Below are 26,116 nucleotides of genomic sequence, written 5' to 3'. Positions count from 1 at the left end.
TTTTCATTTGGATTTCTTTTACAACTAAAGTAGATAGAAATGGCTAAACACAGACTGCGGAGTGGGGGTGGGGGGAAATGGCAGATTCTCTGAACTTCTCAGCCAAAAGGCTGTGGCTGGCTCTCAAGCAGCCAAGGGGAGGCACAGAACCATCACCGGCCTCACACGGTCTACAAGGAAAGGGAGAAGAGACCTGGTGCTTCCAGAGCACTCGGGTGGGACCTTGGACGGAGATCAACCACTCTGGCCATCTTGGCCAAGACTGTTGCCGGTTCCCGCCAGGGGCGGCTATTTCTGTGTAAATGGTGATTCCTCCTCTCCCACGTAGCACCCATCCTGATCACAAGGCTAAATACGACTGGGAAGGGACTTTCTGAGAAGTGTATTTAGAAGAAAAAAAAGAGAGAAAAACTTCAAAATACAAAGCATCTTCCCCCCAAAAAACAACAAAAAAACCCTAGATTGCTCAAAGTTTCTACCTCTATTGTAGGAATGGTAAGTCAACTCTGAGCAAATATTTTAATTAAACATTAAGGGGGGTGGGGGGGAGAGAGAAAGCGCACTTTGGAAAGCATACAGAAAAAGGTAGTTGACGTTGGACCACTTATAAAACGGAACCTTAGGGAGTTTAACAAAAATGCACCTTCGGTCGACTTTTGCTTTTGTAAATGCCTCATCTGATTTCCTGTCCCAGTGCCCATGGAATGACAGCTGCCGCGAGAGGTGTGGAGTTGGAGGGAGACTCCGGAGCATCAGAGGGTTCGGGGATTGTACTCTGGCAACTTCTTGACCTTTTCCTTCTCGGTGTCTCCTTCATCTCTCGCTATGACCAGGGAGTGCGAGTAGCCCATGGCAACCTGAGAGAACAAATCGGGGCTCAGTGTACAAGGGGGCCTTCCGGCCATGTGCTAGCCTGCTGTTGGATTTAGAAGTGGAGCACAAGCTGGCTAGCAAATTGGGAGAACACTAAATGGTGTCAAAGGCTCCTTACTAAAGACGGCTCATCTCAAGAGTCATGTCCCAACCCCAGGCGCCAACCAGATCCTTCCTTCCAGGCTGCCTGGGGAGACCCAGCTAGAAACAAGCTTCTGCAACAGCGTCAGTCAGCAGGAGCTGGTAGGGATATGGGTGGGGATCTAGCTGACCATTCCATCCATCTCAGTCCTGCCTATGAGAGGGGCCGGCTGTTGTATCTGGCAAATGGGGCTGGCAATCTGATTCACCCCATGGCCTAGTGACGTGTGCCAAGTGAAGGGAGGAGTCTGCTCCACACTGCCAGACCTAGCCAACATTCCCCCACTGTTTCTTTCTCCTGGTGATGGCTGTTCCTCTCCATGCCCCACCCACACGAAAACATTCTAGTTAGACAACATGAGAAACTAAAGCCCCAATGGGCTGCAAAGACCAGACGCATGCCCAGGGAGGTGTGACTGACCCAGCACTTTCACTCCAGTTTTCCCAGCAGAGGTCCACGCTTACCTGCTCTGTGTAAATGCCGTCCAGTGTCTTAACCTCTTGGGCTGCAGTGGAAGACTTGGGCTTGTGGTCCCCGTAGCCCTGGTAAAGCAAACAGGGAAACATACAAAAACAGGTCAAATCTGGCAGTCTGAAAAAGCGAACAGCAGCCAACCCAGTTTCCAGGAAGCCTGCTAACCAGGCGTCATGGTAATGCCTTCTTGCTCCTCTGTGGCTCCAGTGAGCCCTCCGACAGGTGGGTTCCCAACACCCACAGGGACAAATGTTTAACAAAAAGATGACTGATGTGCCCTTGGGAATTAGGGGTTAACAGACACTGTTTGGGGAATGCCACTCATGAAGCATGACCCCAGACTATGTATGAAGGGCAGGAAGAAACGGCAAGTGCAGTCCTTCTTGTCTGTGGGATGCAAAGAACTCTTATTGTCATCAACAAACCCACAATGCTTCAGGGGTCTACAGGACCTAATAGCTGAACCAAAGCATGTGTATTCACATGAGTGAAAGGGAACACTCTGTAGAGTAATGACTCAGACACAGAGACCAAAAGAAATGGTCACGAACTGCTAAGGAGAAATCATGTGCTAAGGCGACTGACCGAAAGGCCCACAGAGCTTCAACGGCTGGCCGGCTCACAGCGAAGGGCAGGCTAGACCTCCCTCCTTTCCCACACAGGCCAGACCATTTCCCCAGCTCACACCCTCCAGGATAGCATGCGGTTCCCTCAAGACGCCACGCCATCCCTCACCACAGCTGCTTCACCAGTGACTCCCTTTCACACTCCCCTTCAATTCCAAATTCATACTTAGAAAACTAAGGGAGTTCTGATAGCCCCCCAGGCTGCTGCCTCAGAACAAGTCGCCTTGGCGCCAGCTGCACTGGGATGTGAGAGCATCCAGGAAAAGGTGTGTTTCAGCCTCAGCCCAGACATGGCTCAGAGAGCAAGCTTCACTTCTCCGTCAGCCATGGCCAGCGCCTACTGCTGAGAAAAAGGTGAAGAGGGAAGGAAAACAGGCGGTTTCCAGCAGGACATGAGGTAAACTACTAACTAAAGACACACCACCCAGAGCTGAGCCGCAGTCCAGCAGGATGACCATCACAGTGGAGCTCCACTGTAAAGCCAGTTCCTCTACTTCAGAGAAGCTCCGTCCCTGACTTACACAGGAGAATGGTTCCTTCAGTGTCTCTCCAGCATAAGTCCCTTCTGACACAAGTTGAGTACCTCATTTCCTTTTGAAAGTTTTCATTATTTATTAATGTCTTTTATTATCAGTTTCTTCCTAAACCTGATCTGTTTGTCTTTCAGGGTTGGCATGGGAATAACATCAGCAAATTACACACTGCCACACTGTATGCAGTACATATTACCAATGATTAGACGTACTAAGAAAAAAAAAAATGGTCATAAGTGAAGTGTGTACGTCACAGGTCAGGGATAGCTGTATTCAGAACCTTAATCAGGGTACTTGGTTGGTGAAAGCCAAGAAGGTATGAAAAATTGGAAGGTCATTGATTATAATCTCAACACTTAAGTCAGAGAGGCAAAAATCAGGGAACACAGACAAACTCAACTTAGGAAAACAGAGGTGAGGCTTTCCCCAAGTATTCTAGAGGCTGCCAGAAAGCACTGTGGGGGTGGGGGGCTTGAGGGTGAACTGCCAAGCACTGAACAGCCTGAGGTTACTGGCAGGGCAATAGCACCATCCGCTAACATCACCTAGAAGAATCTGGGGAAGGATTTTCTGTTTTGTGTAATTTCACATTTCTCCCTTCAGTCTCTGCCTGAAACATCCTGGTTTCCATATTTAAAAAAAGGGGCAGACTTTTGGAAAGCTTAGGACCATAATCTCAATCTCAAGGGACAATTTAGTCAACAACTGGCATAAAGCTGTTGTTGTTGTTAAGCACCATAAAGTCGGTTCTGACTCATAGCGAACTTATATAGGGTTTCTGAGGAGTGGCTGGTGAACTTAAACCACCAACCTTGCAGTCCAGCGCATTAACCCGCCAACGCCACACCAGAACCAGCATAATATACCTCACAAAGTTCATGTTCTGTGTCCTAGAGTAAAGTGAGCCGCAACTGAGGTCTTCAAAGTTTGTGAGCCCCAGCCAACTAGGATACAGCGAATTGGTCTCTACTTGTCATGATCAGTGACACAAGTAAGGCAACCAAAGTCTTAAGAATCAAGTCTATAAAGCAAAGCCTCTGGGTGCTACATGACCCGGATTACCCTGAGACCCGAAGCAGCAGATGGACCACTGACCAATCTACCACAACAAGATGAACCTGGTTAGAATGAAGAAAAAAGTAAAACAAAACCAAATCCTTAGAAAAAGATCAACGGGACTACTTAAGGCCAAAAGACTCCCTGAAACTACTGCCCCAAGGTGCTCTTTAACCCTGGAAACCATACCTTTCCTGAGGTCACCTTTTAGAGCAAAGGCGGAGTGACACATAAATCAGTGTTCTCGTAACCACTGGCATGTGTCCGAAAGGTCAGCATTTAAAGGAAAAGGAGAGAACACACACACAGAATGCTGACAGGAATGAAAAACGTCACTAACGTCACTGATCAATTTACATTGGAAAGTATCCAATGGGAACCTAATGTACAGCAAAAAAAAAAAAAAAAGGGGGGGAGGGATAGATGGGAGTGTCACAGTCCTTCGTGCAACAAGGACAAAACACCCATGCTTTTCTCCAGCACACTCTAAGCAGGTTTGAGGGGACCCAGCAGTCCAGGGCCAGTAGCCACAACTACCACCCTCCCACCACAAAGGCGTCAGCTTACCAGTTCCCCAAAGGTCGGAGATGGGCCCCAGCTGATGGTGCTCTCGTCCGCGGCCACGATGATGCTGCTCTTCCTGAAAGTAGGTCCGGAGACTGTTAGCACCAGGAGCACACCAGAATCCTCACCCAGGCCCCATGGACGATTGACTCCTCATGGGTGACCTACTCATACACGCGGGCTTTCAAAATCAAGTACAGATGACCCCCTGAACAACATGGTTTGAACTGTGCAGGTCCACTTCTACGCAGATTTTTAAAAAATGCCCTGTGACGTTCATCATCTCTGCATGGGCAGTTTGCCTCTCCAAGAAATTGCCTACCACAGTAAGAAGTGATCTCTTAGGGTTCTTGCATGGTTTTCATGGTGTTTAATGCAATCCGGTAAACCTTGACGAATACCATGGGAACCATTGGAAGTACCGCTAGCGATGCTGACAGGGCTTCAAGACAAAGTCATGACAGTATAAGAAAAAGTCCAATGACTTGACATGGACTGTCGACTGAGGTCTACAGCTCTGCTTGCCCACCAGAGCAGCCAGCATAATGACTGTAGCTTAAAGAAAAGAAGGACATTCGTGAAGCTGTTACAGCAATACCAGTCAGCACCGAAGCCTTGCACGTGTCATGAAATGCTCTATCTGGTATTAAAAAACACAGCTTTCATGTAGTGCCTGACATAACACACATAACCACAACATACATGTTAGTCAACTGTTTCCCAGTAAGGCTACTACAGTACTAGTAGTTACGATTTTGGCGAGTTAAAAGTTCTATGTGGCTTTCTGACTGCACTGGGAAGAAGACGGTGCCAACGTACCTAAGCTCCTTGGTCAAGATCAACTGTACATCTTTTATAAACCCCACAATGTACTCATTTCCACATAGCAAACACATGAAGGGGCTAGCAGGCTTTCCCTGAACCCTAAAAACTATTCCACAAAAATAGAGGACGAGGACCCAGGGATGGAGTGGGAAAAGACTAGAACAAACTGGAATGAACAGTTCATTCCAAGGGGGAGGGGAGACCTCACAAAGAATTCTGGGGAGCAAGAGCAGGGATCCCAACTTGTTCAAGTCCCCCCCGCCCGGAGCAGCTGATCACACTATGCAGCTCAGGTAAAAGTCAACAGGTGTCCTTATGACAAGTAAGAATCATTGACTGAGAGAATCTTTCCTAGAGAATTCTAACTCTCAACTACAGAGAACTCTGAACCAACAGCAAAAGCAGAACACGCCAAGCCTTTGAAGACTAAAATCTTCCCAGATTACTTTCTTTCTACGAAGACACCTCATCCAGCCACCCCCTGCGCCCCCATGCCTCTAGGATTCAGTGCCCGATGCCCTGGCTGATGCTCTGCCTAAGGGATGATGGTTCCAGCCCTTCCCAATAAGGATGTAGTTAGCGGGGGTGAAGGAGACGGACACAGAATGGTTCATCCACCAGCAGACGCTGCACATACCCACAAGCCAGGCTCCGGATTTTCCAGCCACAGAGGTCCTGCACTGCCTTCGGGTACATGGTAGACTCTCGCGAGGTGTTGGTGGCCCCCCAGAAAAACAGACCACCTGGAGGAAAAAACAATTATGTGGTCACTGTGCCCAGACACCTGGACAGTGATGAAGTCTTGTCAGTGTTATCAAGATGGCTGAGGGGTGTGTGGCAGGGAAATCACAGGGGAGCACATTAGTTCAAGAGCCCTGATCCTGGCACCCAGCAAGGAGTAGCTCACTAACCCACTTCACTGACGGCGAAGGAGCAGGTGTAACCAGCATAGATCTGGGATGCCCCACGCCCCGGGAAGTCGAACAGCTTCACAAGGCGAGGCACCATCTCGTCCTTCTGCTCCGCATGGCCTAGCCGACCATAACCGCCGAACCCCCAAGAGAAGACGCGCTTCTGCGAGTCCAGGACCAGCTGCAGAGAGAAAACACAGGGCTGCAACTATCTGGGCCAACAACAGGACAAGGACAAGACAGGTCACCGCTTTCGTGCCACAGAACCTAGTGTAACTGTGATAGGCAAAGAAGCAGAAATATTAAAATAAAAATAATCTGTATCTGCCTCCAAAGGGGGAGGCTGTAACAAGAGCAGGTGTAGCAAAGCGACACGTTCTCTACAAGACCAGCTTGCCATTTTCTCTGCCAGGAACTTTATTTTCCAGTCTTTTTTAAAAAGTCACAAAGCTTCCTCCCTTTCACTCATCAGAACCAAGAGGGCTGGGTCTCTAGAGTGTAAATTCCTTATTGCGATAAGGACTAAACTACAAAGAGCAGAGGAGAGAAAACCCTGTCTGTCTGGGATTCCTTCTTTTGACGTTCCCCATCACAAACACCCAATTAATTTTCCTCTGGTCAGATGAAGCGCATAGGTATGTGTCAGCAATTTAAAATCCATCTTCACAGAATCTCTTGACGTTTCACAGCTGGGTGGTGGAGGCATAATATATTACAAGGTGGTGGTGGTTATGTGCCGTGGAATTGGAACCGTCTCATAGCGACCCCTGTACAGGGTTTCCAAGGCTATAAATTTTTACGGGAGCAGAAAGCCTCATCTTTCTCCCACGGAACAGCTGGTAGTTTCGAACTGCTGACCTTGCGGTTCGTAGCCCGATTCATAACCACTACGCTACCAGAGCTCCTTATTCTATCACAGGTCATCTGACTAAAGAATTCACAACAATATCTTTCTCCTGTCTACACAGAACAAAACAGAATCACAGACTTCATTCAATTCCTTGTACACAAGTTGGGCACAAGGAATCCTGGGAAAAAGCCACGCGCCCCTCTCTCCTGCCCGCATCCCCATGGAGGAGAGGAGGCAGTTTCACTCAGACACAGTAACTCTAAGAAAGGAACAAAGACAGAGAGGTATAAAAAATCTCTACTGCATTCAATCTTTTAAGACACAAAACTCAATAAAATGAAAGCTGTTCTACCCCCACAGCACAGAATAACCTGGGGGCTTCAGAAAGTTCCTGGAACAATGGAATTAAAAGGTAATGACTTTTTCCACTAACATTTTGAAGCCTCCTCCTATAGTCATTAAGGACTTGTGATAGGAAACTGAATTTAAAAAGAAAAAACCACACACCCAAAAAAATACACACATGTGAAAAGACAATCCAAGACTCTGAACCAGGTCCCAAGCTGTGCTGGCAAGACACATTTGTACTTAGTTGTGCCTGGTGGCCAATCTAATAGTAGGAAGTCCTCTGAAGAAGGCATAACCCCCGGTCAGGGCCTGGACTTAAACATCCCCCTACAATGGTGAGACTCAGGAAGCACAAAGAACTCACAGTCTTACCGTGTGGTTAGCTCCACAGGCCACATCTCGAACAACCACATTTGGGACTGGCAAAATCTGTCCGTCTTTCGTCTTCTCAATGAAGATGGCCACTCGCCGGGGCACCAGCTCACAGTCGTACTCTATCCGCTGCGCCCGGGCAATGAACTTGCCATCAGAGTTGTGTCCTGTCAAAAGCAGAGGCTTCTTAACACCAGAGACCTGCCTGCGGTGTGGCCGTTCCCTGCTACAGGTGAGCTCCTAGGCCCCGAGAATCTGCCCTGATCACCAATAGCAGGTGGCACTCTGTTAGTAGATATGTGTATGTGTATAAATATATACTTATGAATTAAAAAACAAAAACACTGTATTAACAATAACATGATTTTCTGAAAACTCTGTGCATGTATTTCTACATTCAGACTAGGTTATAGTCGAAATTGTTTGGAAGCTACTGAGCCGAAGGAATGGTCAATAAAATATGACCTTTGTCCCACTTGTGGGTTTCAGAAGTCCCTGGATGGGGACTGGGCACAGAAGTTCAGCAGGCATGTCCAGGCTTCTGCTTTCATGAATTAGTACTAACCTACATATAACACAGCACAAGTTCCCAGAACCTGGAATTCCTCAACTACAACTGGCATGATGCAAGCCTTGTCAAGTTCTCCACTGTGCCCACCAACTTAAGAGTCCTCAGGTCACAGCAAGCAGTCCTGGTGTGACAACAAGGAAAAGTACTGGACTGCTAACTACAAGAGACCCACCAGTTTCTCCTCAGAAACCCTGTAATACATGGTCGCTAGGGGTCAGCACTGCTGGCCATACACTTCCCAGGCCACAGTTATGTTCCAACTCTAAAGGGGGCTCTCTGGATTTAGATAACAAGACTGAAAAATGTTGGCGTCAGCTGGCAAGTTAAGAATGACTGACTCCAGAAATACTAAGTCCATTTCTTAAACTCCTTTCCACGAGCCTACACACTGAGCAAATGGGAATCTGTGTAACAAGCTTAAAAGGGGACTGGGAGATGCAGTGATTAGCCATTATCACTACACCAAGGTCATTTCACTTTCCCTACAGGAAGATCAAAGCACTATGCAAATCTGGGGAGGCCAAAGACAGCAGGAAGTAGCCCAGTAACACATTTCCGGTGTGTTGCCCAGGGTGGGGTTGGCATAGTCAGAGTGCCTGTGGCCATGGAAACGGTTTCTCCAACAATCTCTGACAACTCCTCAGCAACCAACACTGAATGTGCGTAGGGGCTGCTCTTTCTTGTCCACTTCTAGTTTGAGGTATATTTAGTTTCACAAAGTCACTGTTCCCCAAGTCTAAGGCCAGCGAGACGCTCCTTGTTCTATTTATACAGTTTTCCATCTGCCTGCTTTCAATGACGTTGAGACCCAGCAACCCAGATAAGTGGGGGCTGCTGCTGAACTGGCAAATGGATACAGCTATGGAGCCAGCAGAGGGCACCCGCTCCTCACCTCCTACTCAGAGTCCTCCCAGGAGGGGGGGCAGGGTGGTGAGAGAATGCCAGGAAGACGGGGAAAAAAAAAAGAAAAAAAAACCACCGTTTCAGTGTCAGATGGGAAAAGAAAATGGAGACCTAGCAAATTAGGATTAGAAGACATTTCCCATGGCCTGAGAACCAGTCTCTGCATTGTTCTTTTTTACTCAATGGGACAGAAATAAATGTGTTTTCGGGATGTGGGGATGTGTATACCCTGTTTAGGGATGAAAAATGAGAAAGATCCCTGTCACTTTTGCATAGAATAGTTCTTCACATATGTACCTGAAATAACCACCCTGGAGATTTCCTCACTTCAATAAAGGCAAATCTGTAAATGTGTAACTGAATGAATGTGGCTTGATTAAAAACGAAACAACCAAAAAAAAAGCCCACAGCTTTAAAATCCTGTCATTTAAATGAATTCACAAATGAGAGCGAGAGAGGAGAAAAGAAACCTTTGTCAGACTTTCACTGAGGTAAGCCATTGTAATATTCTACAATCCCATGCGTTACAACATGCTGTTCCCCCAAATGTGAGAGCCACTTGATGGAAGAGAGGCTATTATCTGAGATCAATTACCCACATTTCTCACACGTGTGTACAGCCTCATACTGAGTTCTGGTTCCAAATACAGTGAGATTACAGAGCTTTTAAAAAAATAGACTTCCATACCCAGCTGACCATATTCAGGGCACCCAAAGGAATAGAGGTTTCCTTTGCAGTCCATTATCATACTGAATTCAGCCCCACAGGCCATTTTGGTAATTGGCTGCCCGTTGTACATTATCTGAAAAGAAAAGATAGGAGAGACTTTCAGATTTGACTTTTTTTTTTTTTTAAATAAAGATTGATAAAAACTCTCTGTTCTCTGCAGGTTAGCATGAAACAATTACTAAGGTTACAAAGGAAATGTAATAGACTCAGCAATTCTTAATGTAAAAGCTGAGAGTATTTCTATAATAAAGTTTAGAAAATGTATAAAGAAACCACTCCAGACTCCCTACACCTCTCACTAGATAAAGAGTTTATTCAAAGACAGGCAAATCATGCTCCTGTCTGTCACCCTCAAAATGCCCAATGCTGTGCCTGGCACATCCCACCTGCTTGGAAAGTGCCAATTCAGCTGACCAGCCTTTCAGAACACTGACACTTAACCCCCATACGCCACCAGTTCCAACGTCACCCCTGGCTAGAAAAAGAAAAAAGCTTTCATACATGGTACTGTCAGCCAATAAAATTAACTGTTGTACATTCTCTTTACTACTTATAGAGATGCTCAACTAATTAAGTAGTCTAATTGAAGGTGTAAGCAAGAAATAAAATGGCTCAAAATTAGGAAGCTCTAAGGAAGCCAGTGAAGGTCCTCAATAATGTAACATGGGATTTGGAATGAAATCTAAGTACTTAGAAACCTTGTGACTGTAAACTCAGCATCCTGGGAAGTACAGGACAAAGACCCTGTGGGGCCAGGAGTCACAGAGCTGCTGGAAATTAGCATCAGAAAGCAGAGACAGATGAGACCCCCGGCCTCATTTATTAGGCTGGAAACCATTACATTCCACACTTCAGGGCAAATGGCTGGGGGACAAAAAAATTGTGAATGTCTCAAAAACCCTTCTATTAAGCTTGGCCACTGTGGCTCTTTAAGACCAAAAAATCCAAGCCCCACCCCCTCAGCATCTAAGCAACTAATTAGGCACTTAGCATTCTGCTACCTTATATTATTAGTTCATTTTGAAGGTATAATTCCCAACCCCCAACTGACTAAGCCAAGTGTCTCAGGAACAAGAGTTTACACCTAACTCGCTCTTTAAGTACCTGGTATGTGATTCTTTGAGTCCTGGTGTGGTGCTGTGGCACTGGACCGCAAGGTTGTTGTTATGTGCCGTGGAGTTGGTTCCGACTCATAGCAACCCTGTACAGGGTTTCTGAGGCTGTAAATCTTTACAGGAGCAGAACGCCTCATCTTTCTCCCGCAGAACAGCTGGTAGTTTCGAACTGCTGACCCTGAGGTTCACACTATGCTACCAGAGGTGGTTCAAATTCACCAGCCACTCCTTGGAAACCCTATACAGGGTGGCTATGAGTCAGAACCCACTCAAAGGCACTTAAGAACAACATGCGATTTTACACACGGTCAAAACTCAGTATATATCCCATCCATGTAACACTCTTTACGTTGGAAAACAGGGACTTGTGTAGGCCTTAACACAAGGCCTCACACAAATTTTTCCATTCGGAAAGAAAAATTGGTTTCAGGATGTTTTGCAACTGTGACCACAAATTGAACCTGCACTCAAGACTGCAGGATGTGAGTTCCACTCAAACCCTCCAGATTTGTTTTTACAACGGATTCCACCTCTGAAAACAAATCACAAAGCCAAAGGGAGACGAAGCTCCAAACCTGCACCAAGTTACCTGTGCAGGGCTCGGAACAGCATCTGTCTGGTTGCCCAGGCCCAGTTGCCCCATCTTGTTCTCTCCAAATGCAAACACGGAGCCCGTTTCTGGAAGGAAAGAACATTTACAAAGGGAGTATTAGGCATAATGTTTTGAACCAGATTTAGAATCAAAGGCACTAAGACCCATAGCTCCCAGGCCAGAAGAACAACAGTCAGACAGGGCAAATCCATCTCACACCAGAGACAGGGTGCATGCGTAGGAAAATGTCGGTTTCTGGTCACACCGCCTAGCGGGGACCTTCCTTGCCTAAGCAGGGTTCACTCTCAACACCCATCAGGTCCTCTGGGCACATTTCCGATCTTGACCTAGAGTCATGGGGCGAGTTTCCTCCTCCCCCAGGTAGACATTTGGTCCCTTAGACATTATTTAAAAGGTGTTCAGGTGGTACCTCCATACCTGTCAAGGCCAGGGTGTGGTTCCGCCCACATGCCGCTAACACAATCACTTCATGGCTGAGTCCCTCGATGAGTTTGGGGGCTTCCACTCTCTTGGTGTCACCATGTCCTAGCTGCCCCTTTTCATTTCGACCTGCAGAGCATGAACCAAATAAAAGTCGGAGAGAGCACAGTGGCTACTTTGTAGTCTTCTTGATGCAGGACCCAGGTCACCCTGACCCTCTTTTCTGGGACAGTAGCAGCTGGAAACTGCTCCCCCCTCCCCAACCCCACCAAGCATATACGTTTCCTGCGTTTCTTTGCGACAAGGCAAATGGGAGAAGTACTTGGTTTGGCGTGGACGTCATATGTAAGCCAGAGGACCCATGGAGACACACAGCTTCTCACTTCTCACAGCACCTGCCAAACAACTTGCTCATTCCCTTCCCTCTGGGATGTATTTAAAGACAGTAACCATCTTTGACACCTGCCTCACAAGAGTTCATTGACCTTTGCAATCTGGGCATCTATCTCCCATGGGCCATTGCACTATTGTCATCATTTCTTTTCCTAGTGAAGGGTGCACACAAAATACCTCCTACAGATCATCCCTCACAGGGGCCCTCACACCTCGTGAACCCTGGTCTGCTCAGAGCAAAACCCCTGCTAGCAGCGAACCACACCTCTAGAGTTATTCTTACAGACCAGGGGTTCAAATGAAGCTCTGAGGAGACCATGCCGCCCTGCCCGAAGCCTTGACAGTGCACAAGCCTCTGGAGAATTTCTTCAGTTCCAAAGCACATCCGGCAAATTGGGCTACAAGTCCCTCAACCTGACCTCAATTCCAACAGAGAGGTTACAAGAGTTCCAAGTCAAAGCAATGCAGCAGGCCACTCCCAAAGCCGCCAGTCAACAGAAGACCCACACTTGTAACTCAACACACGTGGGGAGGGTTGGGGAGGGTTTTACAGGACCAAAACATCAGGGCAATTGTGCAGAGAGGCCCACAAACTGTTCCAGCAAAGAACTTTCCACCTTTAGGTCATAAAACATGTTGAAGTGCAGAGCCACAAAGGGAGCCCCAGCTGTCTTGGAGGAGAAGCCAAGGAGGAAGTGAACAGTCTCCAACTACACAAGGAATTGCTGAAAGGAGGAAAACCAGCCTGAGACAAGTACTTCAATCAATTAAAGACAGGTCGACTTCAAAGCCAGGACTGGCTCCCTGGCAGGAGGATCAAAGACACAAGATCCTGAGGGAGCTGCCCACACGCACACAACAAGCAACTGATGCCGTTTTTTGTGTGGGGTTCAAACCTCCGCGGGGGACGTACCAGCTACTCTGAAGGGACGCGGCCCACGGCCCTTTCCTCTTGAGAGTGGTTGACAGCAGACACGTCACCACTGCAATACGGGGACGGGGACGCACATCTGCTCTGGGGGCGCTCCCTGCCCACAGGGTCAGCACACAGGACGTTTTTAGAAACACCACACAAGTGAAATTCAGTAAAGCAATCCGAAATGGATTTTCAGTTTCGGAACTCGGACATAAAATGCGGCGCACGTGTCTGAACAAACACTAAATGGGGCGGGGGCTGCTTGCCTAGATGCCAACCTAGAGAATGCAAAAGCCGAGGCAGTGTCAGCGTGGCATCAAGAGACTACAAAGTAGGAATTTGGGCCAAACTTGTTAGCTTTTTTCAACAGAATTATAAAATTAGCAGAGTGCAGGGAAAGGCAACAGATGTTAATGTATTTGGACTTTGGTACAGCAGCTCAGAAAGGAAAAAAAACAACACGGTTCAAGCAGACGGAAATAAAAACGCAGTCAGATGGACTAAAAAAGCTAATCAAAGAACCCGAAACAAAGGATGGGGACAAGAGCCAACCTACCCAGCTGGAAGAAGGGTCCGGAAGCTAGCAGAAGGACTTGGGGACAAATTGAGCCTGAGTGAATACCTGTATTAACAACCTGGAAGAGGAAACAGGCAGTAAACCCTGACATGGCAGGGGCAGGAAATCAGCCCAAGCACACCCAGGCTAGGCAACACAGCAAAGACACCAAATCAACCCCTCAGAAATGACCAAATCAGAAACGGACACAACAGGCGGTATGCTACCAAACCCGCAGAGCCACGCATGTGAACCTCAGAAGCAAACCAACAGGATGACAGGCAAGACCGCAGAATGGCGCGCCTGGCTTGTGGTGGTTTAAAAAGCCATTGGCATTTAAAGTGGCAACAAAGGTCTTCTGCCACACTGTGTCATGAGCAAGAAGAAGGGGACGGTTTCTTGGAGGGACAGCCTGCCCAAAATAGCAATTCCATTTCAGGCACCTTGATATCAGGATTCAGTCAGAATGTTCAGTAAAAGGTTGCTTGAAGAGGAGGATTCAAAGAATTAGGGCGTTATGTGCAGGAGATGATGCAGCCACCTGGTTCTGAAGGGACTGGGTGGGACCTGGGAACTGGGAGAAGCGGCCTTGTGGGCTGCAGACAACACAGCAGGCCTGTCTTAGAAGCCACGGGTCTCTTCCAGTGGTGCGACAGACAGCCCCCAGCATGGTACTTACCCCAGCTCCACAGCTTCCCTTCTGTGGTGATGAGGAGACTGTGGGCGGCACAGGATCCCGAAACCACCGTCCGCACCCGGACCCCCGACAGGCACCCATACCTATGGGGCCCCCACAGATTCTGACCTAGATTGCGGTAAGCAGCTGCCAAGAGAAAAGACGACAAATTAAACACCCAGGAGCAGTGACAGTGGGGTGAGAAGTGCCCCAGAGGCTGATGGTGTTGGTCACCTTCACACTGATGTCACCCGGGGCCCTGGGAACTGTAGCCCTACCTGCTGCTGAACCCTCCTACCCCCAGATGCCCAGGGACCTGTTCTCACATGTCCAAAAGGCACAGCGCTCTCCTTCCTCCAGAGCTACCAACCTAGGAAACTCCTCACCCTGTAACGGGCATCACCTCTGTGGCCAGCAAATGCTTTCCGAGCCGTGACTCTGCGTGTTCCCCACTCTCCACAGACAACAGCCTTGAATGATGGGTCACAAACCCACCCTGTTAGCGCATCTATCCATCAGGCCCTTCCTGGAGGGGCTTCACTCCCACCCCTGTCAGCTCCAGTTCCTCCCACTCATGTGTGGTCCCTTCTCAGAGGTCCCACCCTGCTGTTTGCCATTTCAAGCATGCAACCTGCTTCTGTAAAGAATTGTGGTAGTGGTGTGCCATGGAGTCAGTTCCAACTCGTGGTGACCCTGTCTATAGATTCCCATGGCTGTTCATCTTTACGGAAGCAGAAAGCCTCATATCTTTCTCCCCTGGAGCAGCTTGGTAGATTCGAAGTGCTGACCTTGCAGTTAGCCTAACTCATGACCCACTAAGCTACTGGAGCTCCTTTTACAAAGAGCACAGTTCTACTCTGAGACACAAAGGGTTGCCAGGAGTCGGAAATCGAGTTTAGGTTTTTTGCCTTTGCCCATGCATTCACACTTCCCCAGAATGCCCTTCCCTGTCTACTTCCTCTTTGAAACATTTGGGACACTCCCCGCTCTGGGAAGCCCTCCAGGCCCCTATGTGACTTAGAAACCTCCCCTTTAGCACCCGTTACTCCCTAACCCCACGTGTCCTATCCCAGGACTTCTCAGTCTGGCACACAGTACACACTCCAATGTCAGTGGGACTGTAGGAGGAGGATGAAAACCAGTGTCCCACCCGAGCAACAGGGTGTGGTCAAGAGCTGACAATTTTTGCTTAAACTTTTCACTATGGGGCTCTCTATTGCAGATGTGTTTTTCCAGGTCTGTGGGGGTCCTTTTGAGATGCTGCTGTTGGAAGTTGTAAGGTACCATCCAGTCAATTGCAACTCACAGCGACTGTGTATAGGGCTTCTGAGGAGCAGCTGGTGGATGTGAACCGCCAACCTTGCAGTTGTTGTGTGCCATCGAGTCGGTTCCAACTCATAGCAATCCTATATAGTATAGGGCTTCCCAGGCTATAAGTCTTTACAGGAGCAGAAATTCTCATTTCTTCTGTGAAGCGCCTGGGGGGATTCAAATAGCAGACCCTACAGTTAACAGCCCAAAGTGTAACCAACGACTACGTCACCAGGGCTCTGACGTGGTTGTTGTTGTTAAGTGCCGTGGAGTCGGTTCTGACCCATAGCAACCCTGAACAGGGTTTCCGAGGCTGTAAATCTTTACGGGAGAAGAAAGTTTCATCTTTCTCCCATGGAGCAGCTGGTAGTTTCGAACTGCTGACCTTGCGGCTTGCAGCCCAATTCGTAACCACTACGCTACCAACACGTAACCCACCACTACGTCACCAGGGCTCTGACGTGGTGGTTGTCGTAGCTGCTGTTAAGTACCATAGAGTCAGTTCTGACTTTTGGCAAGCCTGCTTATTAGTGTTTTCCAAGGAGCTGCCAAACCCACTGTGTCAGACCAAAGGGGGTGGATGCAGGAACTGACCAAAAGGTTATGATTTCTCCATCAATTCCCTGACTGTGAAACAGCACTGGCAAAACTTCCATGTAAGCCCCCAAAAGCCACTTCAGCTGCCTCGTTTAGATTAGAGAACTACAGAAGGATCCGAGAGGGCTTCCAGAAGCTCATGGAACCCCACACACACACACCCCCCCCACTACCTTTCAACCCCATTTCCCAGGAAGTTTTAGAAGTCCCTTGTAAGTCTCCAACAGCCATACGCACACACGAAGTCTCCTCACCTGAAGAAGACGTGGTACTACTGAAAGGTGAAAAGACAAACCAATAACTTCCAAAAGGGAAGGTTATAATCAAAGTTAAATTAGGAGAAACCTATAGTCTGGTGTGTCACGAAGGGAGGATAGCCCATGACAGGATGGATATGTGACATTCTTGGCCACTGTGTGCTGAACTGTGTGCCGTACAGCACAGGGGACAGCAGGGACACTGCAGAAGTAAAAAGTCTAATTCTGACCCAGCCCAAGTGGACTACCTCTCCTCAACTTGCCAAAGTGCCTCCATTCTCTGCAGTGGTACCCTCACTATCCAAGCTGCAGTCCGCTTTCAAGTAACAGCAGGGACTCTCCTGGCCTCCCAAGGAGCCCTGCCAAAGTGAACTACCCCAGCAGGCAGGGGGACATGAGTTCCTAGGGCTGGATCTTAATCACAGAGATGGACCATCCATCACTGCCGTCTTGAAAGCAAGGCATACCCGCCGCTATGGACCTTAACAGTTCCCCAGCACAGAACACAGGGCAGGTGGGCTCTCCAGGCTGTGACAGGAGGCACACTTCAAGGATGGGGCAAGACTGAGGAGAGGAGGCAGTCAGGAAGAGAGAGTAATTATCCTGTCTTGTTGACACCAGTGGAAAACCAATTCCGCCGCGCCCCCCCCCACCCCGCCTTCCTTTACAGCCATAAGCCAAAGGCCTAAGGATCGTTCATAAAAATTGAAATAAGCCTAATTAGGGTAAAACCCATTCAAACTAGAGTGTGAGGGTCCATTTCTCATCCCAGGCTGCTCCCCCCTACCTTCAGTAGCTCAGCAATTAGGGGAAGGCTCTCTGGCCATCCTCCTCAGCAACACTGATAGGATGCTCTATCCTACATCCACAGGAGGCAATGGAGAAATCAGAGGCAGGGGTTCTATCCCAGGCTCCCACCATCTACCTCCTTCAGGAAAGGTGCATCCCCCTTCTCTGAACCATGCGTCTCAGCAGCAGCTTTGAGAATGAGGCACACAGATGTGGTGTGCTTGACCATGACAACACACGTTGGGACTTGGTGCACCGTGGAAGAGATCCATAATCGCTTGGTCCTGAAGGTCAAGCATTTTCCCTACAGGAAGTGTACCACCATGGCTTGGCCCTATTCCTAACTCAGGTGGGGCCAGAGGGATGCCCAAACTTCTGCCATTTACATGGAATACAATGATCTTCACTGCCCCAACTCTGAAGTGCTAGGCAGTGGCAGGGTACAAATATTTGTTCACTAAGCAAAGCAAGTACATTGGGAATCTTTCCAAATGCAATCAAGATTCCATAAAAGGTGGCAATGGACCAGCCTTAGTTCTCTTGGATGGGCTAGTATTCTCCAGAGAAAAGAGTAAGCGCGGCCAGAGACCAGGACCTCTTTGCTCTCTGCAGACAGTAGCTTGTTCTGCCAGACCAGTTCCTGAGAAGCTTACGGCGGTCTCTCCTAGGACAAGCCTTTTGATTTCAATGAACATAAGTGATGTGACAAGAAAGATGACAGAGGTGTCAAAAGGAGGCTGTTTATTTGAAGCTTCTATTTATAGTGTTCTGTCTAAGCTTTATGACTTTGGCCATTTAAAAAGGCAGAATTCTTAAATGAGAGACTTGCACAAGGATCAGGGTTCCACCTCCCAACGTCATGACTCTAGTGGCTGGGTAGCTCTGAGCAAGTCACTTGACTTCTCTGAACTTGGCACTTTACTGCTTGAAAAGGAGCATATCTACCTGGGTGGACGGTTGCCAGGACCTCCTTGGATGCTCCAAGCAAAGCTCGTAGCACATTAAGAAGCATTCAACAAATTGTAGTTGCCACGTAAATTTCGAGGAGTGCTCGATGGCACAGTGGCTAAATGTTTGGGCTATTAACCTAAAGATCAGCAGTTCAAACCCACCAGCTGCCTGTCTGCTCCCATGAAGTTAACGGCTTGGAAACACTATGGGGCAAAATTCCACTCAGACCTAGAGAGCTGCTATAGAATGGACTCAAAGACAAAAGGTTAGGTTACTTAGATTTAAAAAAAAAAAAACAAAAACTGTTTTCATACCTTGTTGTTTAGGCACTTCTTTTCGACCAATCAAGTCCCAGTTGGTTGCCCCAAAAATCAAAAGCTGCCCTTTGCACTTAGACCCTTCAAGTTTCTAGAGAGACAGAAAGGGGGAAGGGAGAAAGAATTCACTTGTAATGCTGCTTTGAGTTTTCCAAGGCTCTCCAACATTAGGCAACAAAAGAAAAAATAACTGTTAGCTCTTCCAGCCAGGCAGCGCACCACCCTTGAACGTGTATAATCCCCAACCTCTCCACAGTCCCTCAATTTGTTACATCCAGGCTCCTTTTCATCCTTTAAAATCTTTTGCAAAACCTGAAAAATAAGCCAAATGACCTGCCTTCCCCGGCCCCTCTCTGCACACTGACTGATGAAGGTATTTACAGGAAGCCTAGCAAGTGACAGAGAATGAAGATCTTGTTCATCCTTGGGCCAGCTTTCCAGATCCAGCCCGCAAAGCCCACCTCATTTCTGCACAGCAATTAAAATCACACCATCCCCCCCGCTTCCCCATCATCCCACCTATCCACCCCCAGTTTGCTGGAGGGAGGGTAGAAAAGGGAGCCAAAGCTTGCCCTAGGGATGAGATCAAGATGCAGGAGAGAAAGGTTCACCCTCTGCCCTAGCTGGGCAATCGGTGAGTAAATCAAGGGAACTCCCCCCGAGGGGTGGAACCTTCCACTGATGGGACCAGTGGAGTCAATTCAGCAACATACCAAATCATTAGGGCCATAAGCTCGATGTGTCTTTTAAAAAAAGGCCTCTGGCCAATTCTAAGTGGGTTTCTTAACATTCACAACACTTTATGTTCACCAAAGGTCAGTTTCACACCAGTCCCTCTGCGTTCATCTAGTTCAACATCACCATGCAGGGATACTAAAAGGAAAAGAGACTTGCTTGCTTCCAGAACTGTTCTTCAAAGCCTCCAGCTTCCCTCATTCTAACCTGTAATGTGGTGACTGCCCTGGTTTGGAATGTTTGAGCAATCCAGTTCATGCATTTTTAAGAATGCATTTTCCCAGTGGATGAATACCAGAACCTGACCCAACCCAAACCTGACAGTAGCAGCCCACCCACAACACAGCTCAGCTCAAGGCCCACTCTCCTGCTTCGGCACCTTTCAGTGGCAGGAGGTCCGCCTACAGGCGCATAGCCTGTGACCAGCATGAAAAGGAGAAATTACACGGCCCAGGAATCAAGAAAGACTTTGCCACAATTTATAAATTATTGAGCAAATGACCTTCATCAGAGGCTAGTCCAGCCTTGGCAGCACCCACAGGCTCAGATTACTTGAATGGCAGCCTACTTTCCCCTGTTTATCTGTACCCCCATCGCCCCTTCTTTGTTTAGCTGGCAGGCCCAACTGGAATGTTCGGCAAGTCTACCGGAGCAGATACTGAGAAAGATGAATAGTAGTCAGTGGACTACATTAATTTTCCCAGAAGGAAAATTCCACGAAAGAAGGTTCTTGGTCCATGTAGCTGACTTGCTCCTCACTATCCCCCAGGTGGGAGTATAGGAGACAACAGGGAATTAGGTATCATGGGATACGCAGACCAGGCAACATCCCTGCCCAAAGAGGCAAGAGGGGGTTCTAGGATGACTGTTCAATATTCACTACTGGGATGCTTATACTCAACACTGAGTTCTATTACATGACTGACAGAGATCCCACCGGCAGCAGGCCTGTAGCAGCTTCTAAGGAAGGATACATATAAGTGGGCAGCCAGGACATTTTGCAATCCCCTGGGACTCAAGGGGGGCTTCCTCTGCAACATGGAGATGCCAGTACTAGCATGAGTGGGCCAGGGCTCAGGGCTCGTGGGTGCTGGCCCACCAAGCCAACAAAGGATTTATTTCAAAAACCGAAAGCGCCCCATCTGAAGTTAAAAGGTATTTGTGGGCAACCTTAGTAGAGTCCACTACAGATCAGTGACTCCTACGATGCGTCTTAGCTGGGGACTGATGTCATGGGCCGTAGTGGTACTGTGCATTAATGTGGACTGTGGAGTCGAATGAACTGCAGGGTCGGCGGTTCAAGCACAACAGCTGCTCCTCGGAAACCTATACAGGGTCACTGTGGGTCGGAACCAACTCAATGGAAATTAACATCAACCCAAGATGGAGAGAACTGTATTTTATTGTTGTCTACACAATGGTTTGCTGTATACAGCTTACACCTTTCCATGTGTCCATTATTTAATTCTTCCCTGTACCTTATGTGAAATTTAATAAAGTTAATAACGTTTTGTTAATGTATGTTAATTAAATTTGTAAGAAAATTTTTATTTTATGTAGTCTTATGGGATTTTTTTCTAAGAACTGGGATGAATATTGAAATATTAAATATTTTCTTGCATTTTGCCTTAAAAAATTAAAAACCCCACAGTGTATGTCCACTCTTCATTGCATGACACAGAAGAGGCCCTCATGCTCCATCTACAGGGGCTGTGAGAGCCGGCAGGTTCTGTGACCCTCCACAGTGTATTCAAGCCCTTGTTGATGGCATCAGATTGTTTTCTGGATGAACTCAATGTCTGCAATATTGCTTGTGTCTAAAAGCAGTGTAGCAGAAAAACTTAAAAACACATTCTGCCCAACAGGAGAATTTCATTTCACCTTGCTGCCCACCAACAACCTGGTCATGTAACCTGGGCAGAGATGAACAGCAACAGAAGAAAAAGGCACTGGGCTTCTTCAATCAACACAATGGAATTTCTGGTCCAAAGCAAATCCTGAATTATTGCCCGAGTGCAAGGAACATGTTTACAAGGCAGAGAGCCAACCTTTTAACATGCATCCATTTAGAGATTGTTCCGCTCCAAGGAGGGAAAACCGCTCCGAGAAATGGCGGCAACAACAAATTCCCTGATGGGCTATCATCTAAAACAGGCTTCAAAGCTCAGTTTTCAGTTATATTTATTTGGTCCTTTCAGAATGGGCCGTTTGTCTCAGAGTCCACAAAACCCTAGCAACCCAATCCTGGGAAAAGGACCAAAGATGTGGCTAGCCAGGATTCGGCAACACCACTGCTTTACCTACAAGAGTGGGAGGAGTACTACTGGGCATTCAGGCTGCCTCAATCCCAGGTAACCACACTCATCCGACACAGCGATCCCAGAGAGCACTTTGAGACCAAAACCTATACAAGTCTATAAGAGTTTTATAAAAGTCTCTCTAATGACTCACGGCCCCTCAAGGATGAAGGTGCTGGCTTCCATCTTTCTTTCACCTGCCTAGCACGTGCAGCTTTGCGTGAACTATAAGTAACTCTGGGCAGATGCTCTCACACAGCCCTACTTCAAAGACAATCCCAATCTGGGGTGAAGCTGGCAAAATTCTTGGTGAAAGGTTATTTCTGAAACAAGGACTACCGCAGGCCAGCGGCAGGAGACAGGCTCTCCAAGAACTGCTCAACAGGGGGAGACCTTGCGCTTCTCTTCCAGAGCACAGCTGCTGGAGACCAAGGCAGGACAAGACCAAGTGGAAAGGCCATGACTCCGCAACCAAACTCAACCTACGCTAATTAAAAAAAACTCCAAGCTTGCCATAAAGAGCATCATTTTTTGGTTGGACTATCACCTTCAGATGTCTCTTAGGTGCTGAGACGTCAGCTGTTGACCCCCTCTAAGAGGGCATGCATGGAAAACACCTGAGCAGGCCCTCTGTAACAGTGGTGGGAATAGACACAGACCAAACTTCAAAAGATATAATAAACCTCACTCCCTCTAAATTCTCTGGTCAATCTCAGCATGGGGTAGGAATCTCTTGTTTTCCCCACAAAAAAACCCATTCTACTAAAAGGTCAAAAGGAGCTCTCTAGGCTACTCCTGTGGGAACAGAGATTCACACAGGAAAACAATACAGGAGAAAGACGCCACCTGGCCCTTCTGTTTACTTCTCCCTTAACGCACTGTGATTGGAAAGGAAATGTTGGCAGTCTGTACAGCTGACTGGACTTGTTAAAGGAAAACAGTTCCTGTGTGCCAGTTTCTCAACACTCTGGCCATTTCCCTGACACTGGCCTGGAGCAGAGCCCTGGCAAAACCTCCTGACCGCAAGACCTGTTAGGTACACCTGGGCTCCCCTTCACTTCACTCACTGGGACTTGTCTGACCTTTCGCTGGAGGCATAAAAAGTTATAAAGCATCTTCATGTAGACAAATTGCAAAGGTGACATCAGAAAGCGGAGCAAACTGGAAATCTGCTTCCATAAGCTCTTAACACAGGCCCTCAAGCTCTGTGCCCTGGTTCCTCTTTTACTAAGGTGGGAGTAGAAAATGTACTATTATAAGCACTTACCTGTGGCCTGAGCCCCTCTGGAGGAACGAACGCTGAACTCACGGGGAGAAAAGGACCTCTTCTCCACCCTAATAAACTCTAAACGCTAAATGAAAATTCTTAAGTCTCAGGGCACAGGGGTCTGATCAAAGTTTTGACCTCCCCCCACCCCCCCAAAAAAAGCAAACCACATCAGACATGCGAAAGTTCTAGGGACCGGGCTGAGAAATCTCAAACCCCAGGTTAAAAATTGGAGACGTGAAGGGAGAGTTTTGCCGATACAAAAGTTGTGTAGGTCACGACCTCAATTAAGATTTGAAAGCCCAACTGATGAACAATTCAAGCTCATTCAGAGAGATGCTTCTTCATTGCAGACTCTCCGCAATGAGCCCCCCTCAGCCCAGCGGCAAGAGACAAAGCCCAAACACCTCTCAGTCAAGGTGGGATGGGGGCTTCTCCGAACTCCGGGGAAGGGGGGGTCTCGCCCGAGCATGCGTCCGAGCACCCGCCCAAGCGTTGGCAGCCCCACCTTCCCGGCGGCGCGAGACGGCGCAGGGCCGCACGGGGCATGCGCGGCGGTCGCCAAGCCCCGCCCCCCCAGAGTGCCGGAGCCGAGGCGGCGGGAACCTCAAAGCCAGGGCACAAACCGCCGCTCCCCGCAGAGCGCCGGCGGCCCCCTCCCCCGTGGCGCCCTGGCAGACAAACGGCCGCGGGCAGTAGGAAGCCACTGGGAGCAGGCGGTGCCGCTCGCCGCTCCTCGCGGCTGCACGTCCCCTCCTCCGGCCCGAACGAACTTAAGAAAGTCTCCCTGGCGGGGCGGGGAGGGGGAGGGGAGGAGGAAGGAGCCGGCTCCGAGCGGCGCCGGGGGCGGGGCCATGACCCCCTCGCGCGGGCGGCACGGACTCCGGCCGCCCCTCCCCCTCCGCGGGGAGCCCGTGGCGCGCGCCCCAACGACCAACCGCTCACGCGCCGGTGAGGTCCGGATAGGCCGCGGCCCGCGCCCGCCCCCGGACCGAGCCCTTTTGTTGTGCGGAGGCGGCGATGATTCAGCCCGCGGCCTGCGCCGGCCCGGCCGCCCTTAGGGAGCGCGCGCAGGCCGCCCCCGGCCCGAACCCTGCGCCTAGCTCTCCCCTCACCGAGGCCCCCCCTCCGCCCTCCAAGGATGCGACCCCTCAGCCCGCCCCGTCCCCAGCCCCGCACCAGGAACTGTACTCACGACGCGCTCCTTGGTGTGTTCGGGCTCGGTGATGACCACCGCCGCGCCGCCTGCCTTGCCCGCCGCCGGCCGCGCCGCACGCTTGCCCCCGCCGGGGGCCCCGTCGAGCTCCAGGCCGTCCTCGTCGCCGCTGCTGCCTCCGCCGCTGCTGCTACTGCAGCGCTCGGGCCGTTCGCGCTTCCTCCCCGCCGGGCCGCCACGCTTCCTGGGCCCGGCACGGGCCGTGCCGTTGCCCGAGCTCGCCTCTTCCCAGGCTGCCGCCGCCTTCTTCCTGGGCATCGTAGCGGCTGGAGGGAGACACGGGGCAGCGGCGCACAATGGACGGGTTATAAACTGCGCGGGGGGGAGGGGAGCGGAGACGAGCCACCCGGCCTCCACTTCCTCCCCTGCCCGCCCCAAAGTGGCGGCCGCGGGTGGGCGGAGAGGGGGCGAGTTGGGAAAGGAAATCGCGCCCCTCCCTCGGCCCCGGCCGGCTCCTCCGGGGAATCCCGTACGGGAGCCGATATCCCAAATTGCAATCAGCTTAAGGGAAAAGGACAAAAAAAAAAATGGAGACTTCCTCCCCCCACGCCACCCCGGCCCATCTTCAAGTTAGATTTGCCTACATCACATCTCAATTGCAACCTGGTCTTCCAAAAAAAAAAAAAGTAAAGGAAAAGGAGCCCCCACTCTAAATAAGGCTTCGGGACACTTTAAAGAATCCCTTTAGGTCCCGCCGTTTTAAAGAAGCTTTCTACTCCTTGGCCACCCCACCTGCTGCTTTTGTCTCGGCGCCCCCCTCCCCAGCCTACTCAATTAAATGCAATCCTCACCGCCCTCGCTCACCCCCACCCGCGCCGGCCCGAGCCCCAGCTTTCGCCACAGCCCCGGGGTTCCGATCTCTGGCTCTAATTAGCCGAATCCTTCGTGGTGGGCTGTCCTGGGGCGAGCAAAGGGAGGACTCGAGCGCAGAATAAAGCCGCCCCCAGCCCCAAACACCTCGCGAAGACACGAAAAATAAACTTTAATGGTGTCCAACTATCCCAGACCCCCTCCCCGAATGTGCGGTCCGGCCCAATCTCCAGGATCAGGGCTGCAAAGTGCCCCGCTTCGCAGCTAGCCCCCCCTTCCCCGCGTCCCCTAGCTTTCGCCCTGTCTCCTTTTTTTTTTTTTTTTTTTTTATTGATTTTGAACAATGGGATCTCTGTCTGTCTCCGATTAAACCACGTGGATCCGCCTTCCTTCCCCTTTTTTATTCATTCAACCCCCAGCCCCCTTCCCCAGGTTTTTTGTTGTTTTGTTTTGTTTTTAACATTTTCTCCTAAAAAAAAAAAACTTTCACAGACCCCGCAAACTGATCGCTGTCGATTCTCAGCCCCTACCTGTTTGGAGTGATGAGAAACCGGAGAGAAAAAGGAGAAGCAATTAAGAGACGACCCGGAGGGCTTTCTTTTTTTTTTTCCGGCCCAGACAAGGGTTCCTGCCCACTCACCAGATACACTTAAAATGTAAATACGAGCTTCCAGAACAAATGCTACAACACAAAACAGAAACACATGTGCCGTCGGGCTACAAGCGAGCTCGCGGCGGGGCGGGCGGCGCGGGTCCCGGGGCGCGCGCTCCCCCTGCCGGCCGGCGGACCCCGGAGCCCACGTCCGGGTCAGTGAAGTAGTCTGGCCTGCGCCGGGCGCCAAGCCGCCAGACTGCAGGCACCGGGTGGGGGGGGGCGCGCGCTTTACTGGCCCCGGAGCGCGCCTAGGCTTTCCACGCAGCGCGTCCTGCGCGTCACAGGCTTCTTTAAATCGTAAGATGATGCTAGATTGTTTTTCCCAGGCATGTCTAGACAGGTCACCTGAGGACAGTCGCTGGAAAATAGTTACTTGCTCACGCTTCAGCCAACTAGGAACAAGCTTACTTGAATGATTGGAATGAAAGATGAATACCGTTTGAATTT

The 26,116-nt window shown here is 49.5% G+C and overlaps 1 protein-coding gene across 1 annotated transcript; it reads right to left on the bottom strand.

Moving 5' to 3' along the window:
• Positions 1-652: 652 nt before the first annotated feature.
• Positions 653-25,755, bottom strand: RCC2 (regulator of chromosome condensation 2). The gene is made up of 13 exons (XM_006866338.1): positions 25,545-25,755; positions 24,184-24,470; positions 18,687-18,780; positions 14,471-14,614; positions 11,924-12,055; positions 11,483-11,571; positions 9,737-9,851; positions 7,575-7,741; positions 6,005-6,185; positions 5,731-5,836; positions 4,272-4,344; positions 1,480-1,557; positions 653-857 (listed from the first exon to the last, which is right to left on the bottom strand). The coding sequence occupies exons 2-13, from the start codon at positions 24,460-24,462 to the stop codon at positions 753-755; spliced, it is 1,563 nt and encodes a 520-aa protein (XP_006866400.1). The 5' UTR covers positions 24,463-24,470; positions 25,545-25,755; the 3' UTR covers positions 653-752.
• Between the last annotated feature and the right edge of the window lie 361 nt (positions 25,756-26,116).

This window comes from Chrysochloris asiatica, unplaced genomic scaffold (assembly GCF_000296735.1).
Source record: "Chrysochloris asiatica unplaced genomic scaffold, ChrAsi1.0 scaffold00090, whole genome shotgun sequence".
Taxonomy (NCBI): domain Eukaryota; kingdom Metazoa; phylum Chordata; class Mammalia; order Afrosoricida; family Chrysochloridae; genus Chrysochloris; species Chrysochloris asiatica.
The sequence above is the reverse complement of the archived record's forward strand: the minus strand, read 5'-3'. Positions and strand labels throughout refer to the sequence as shown.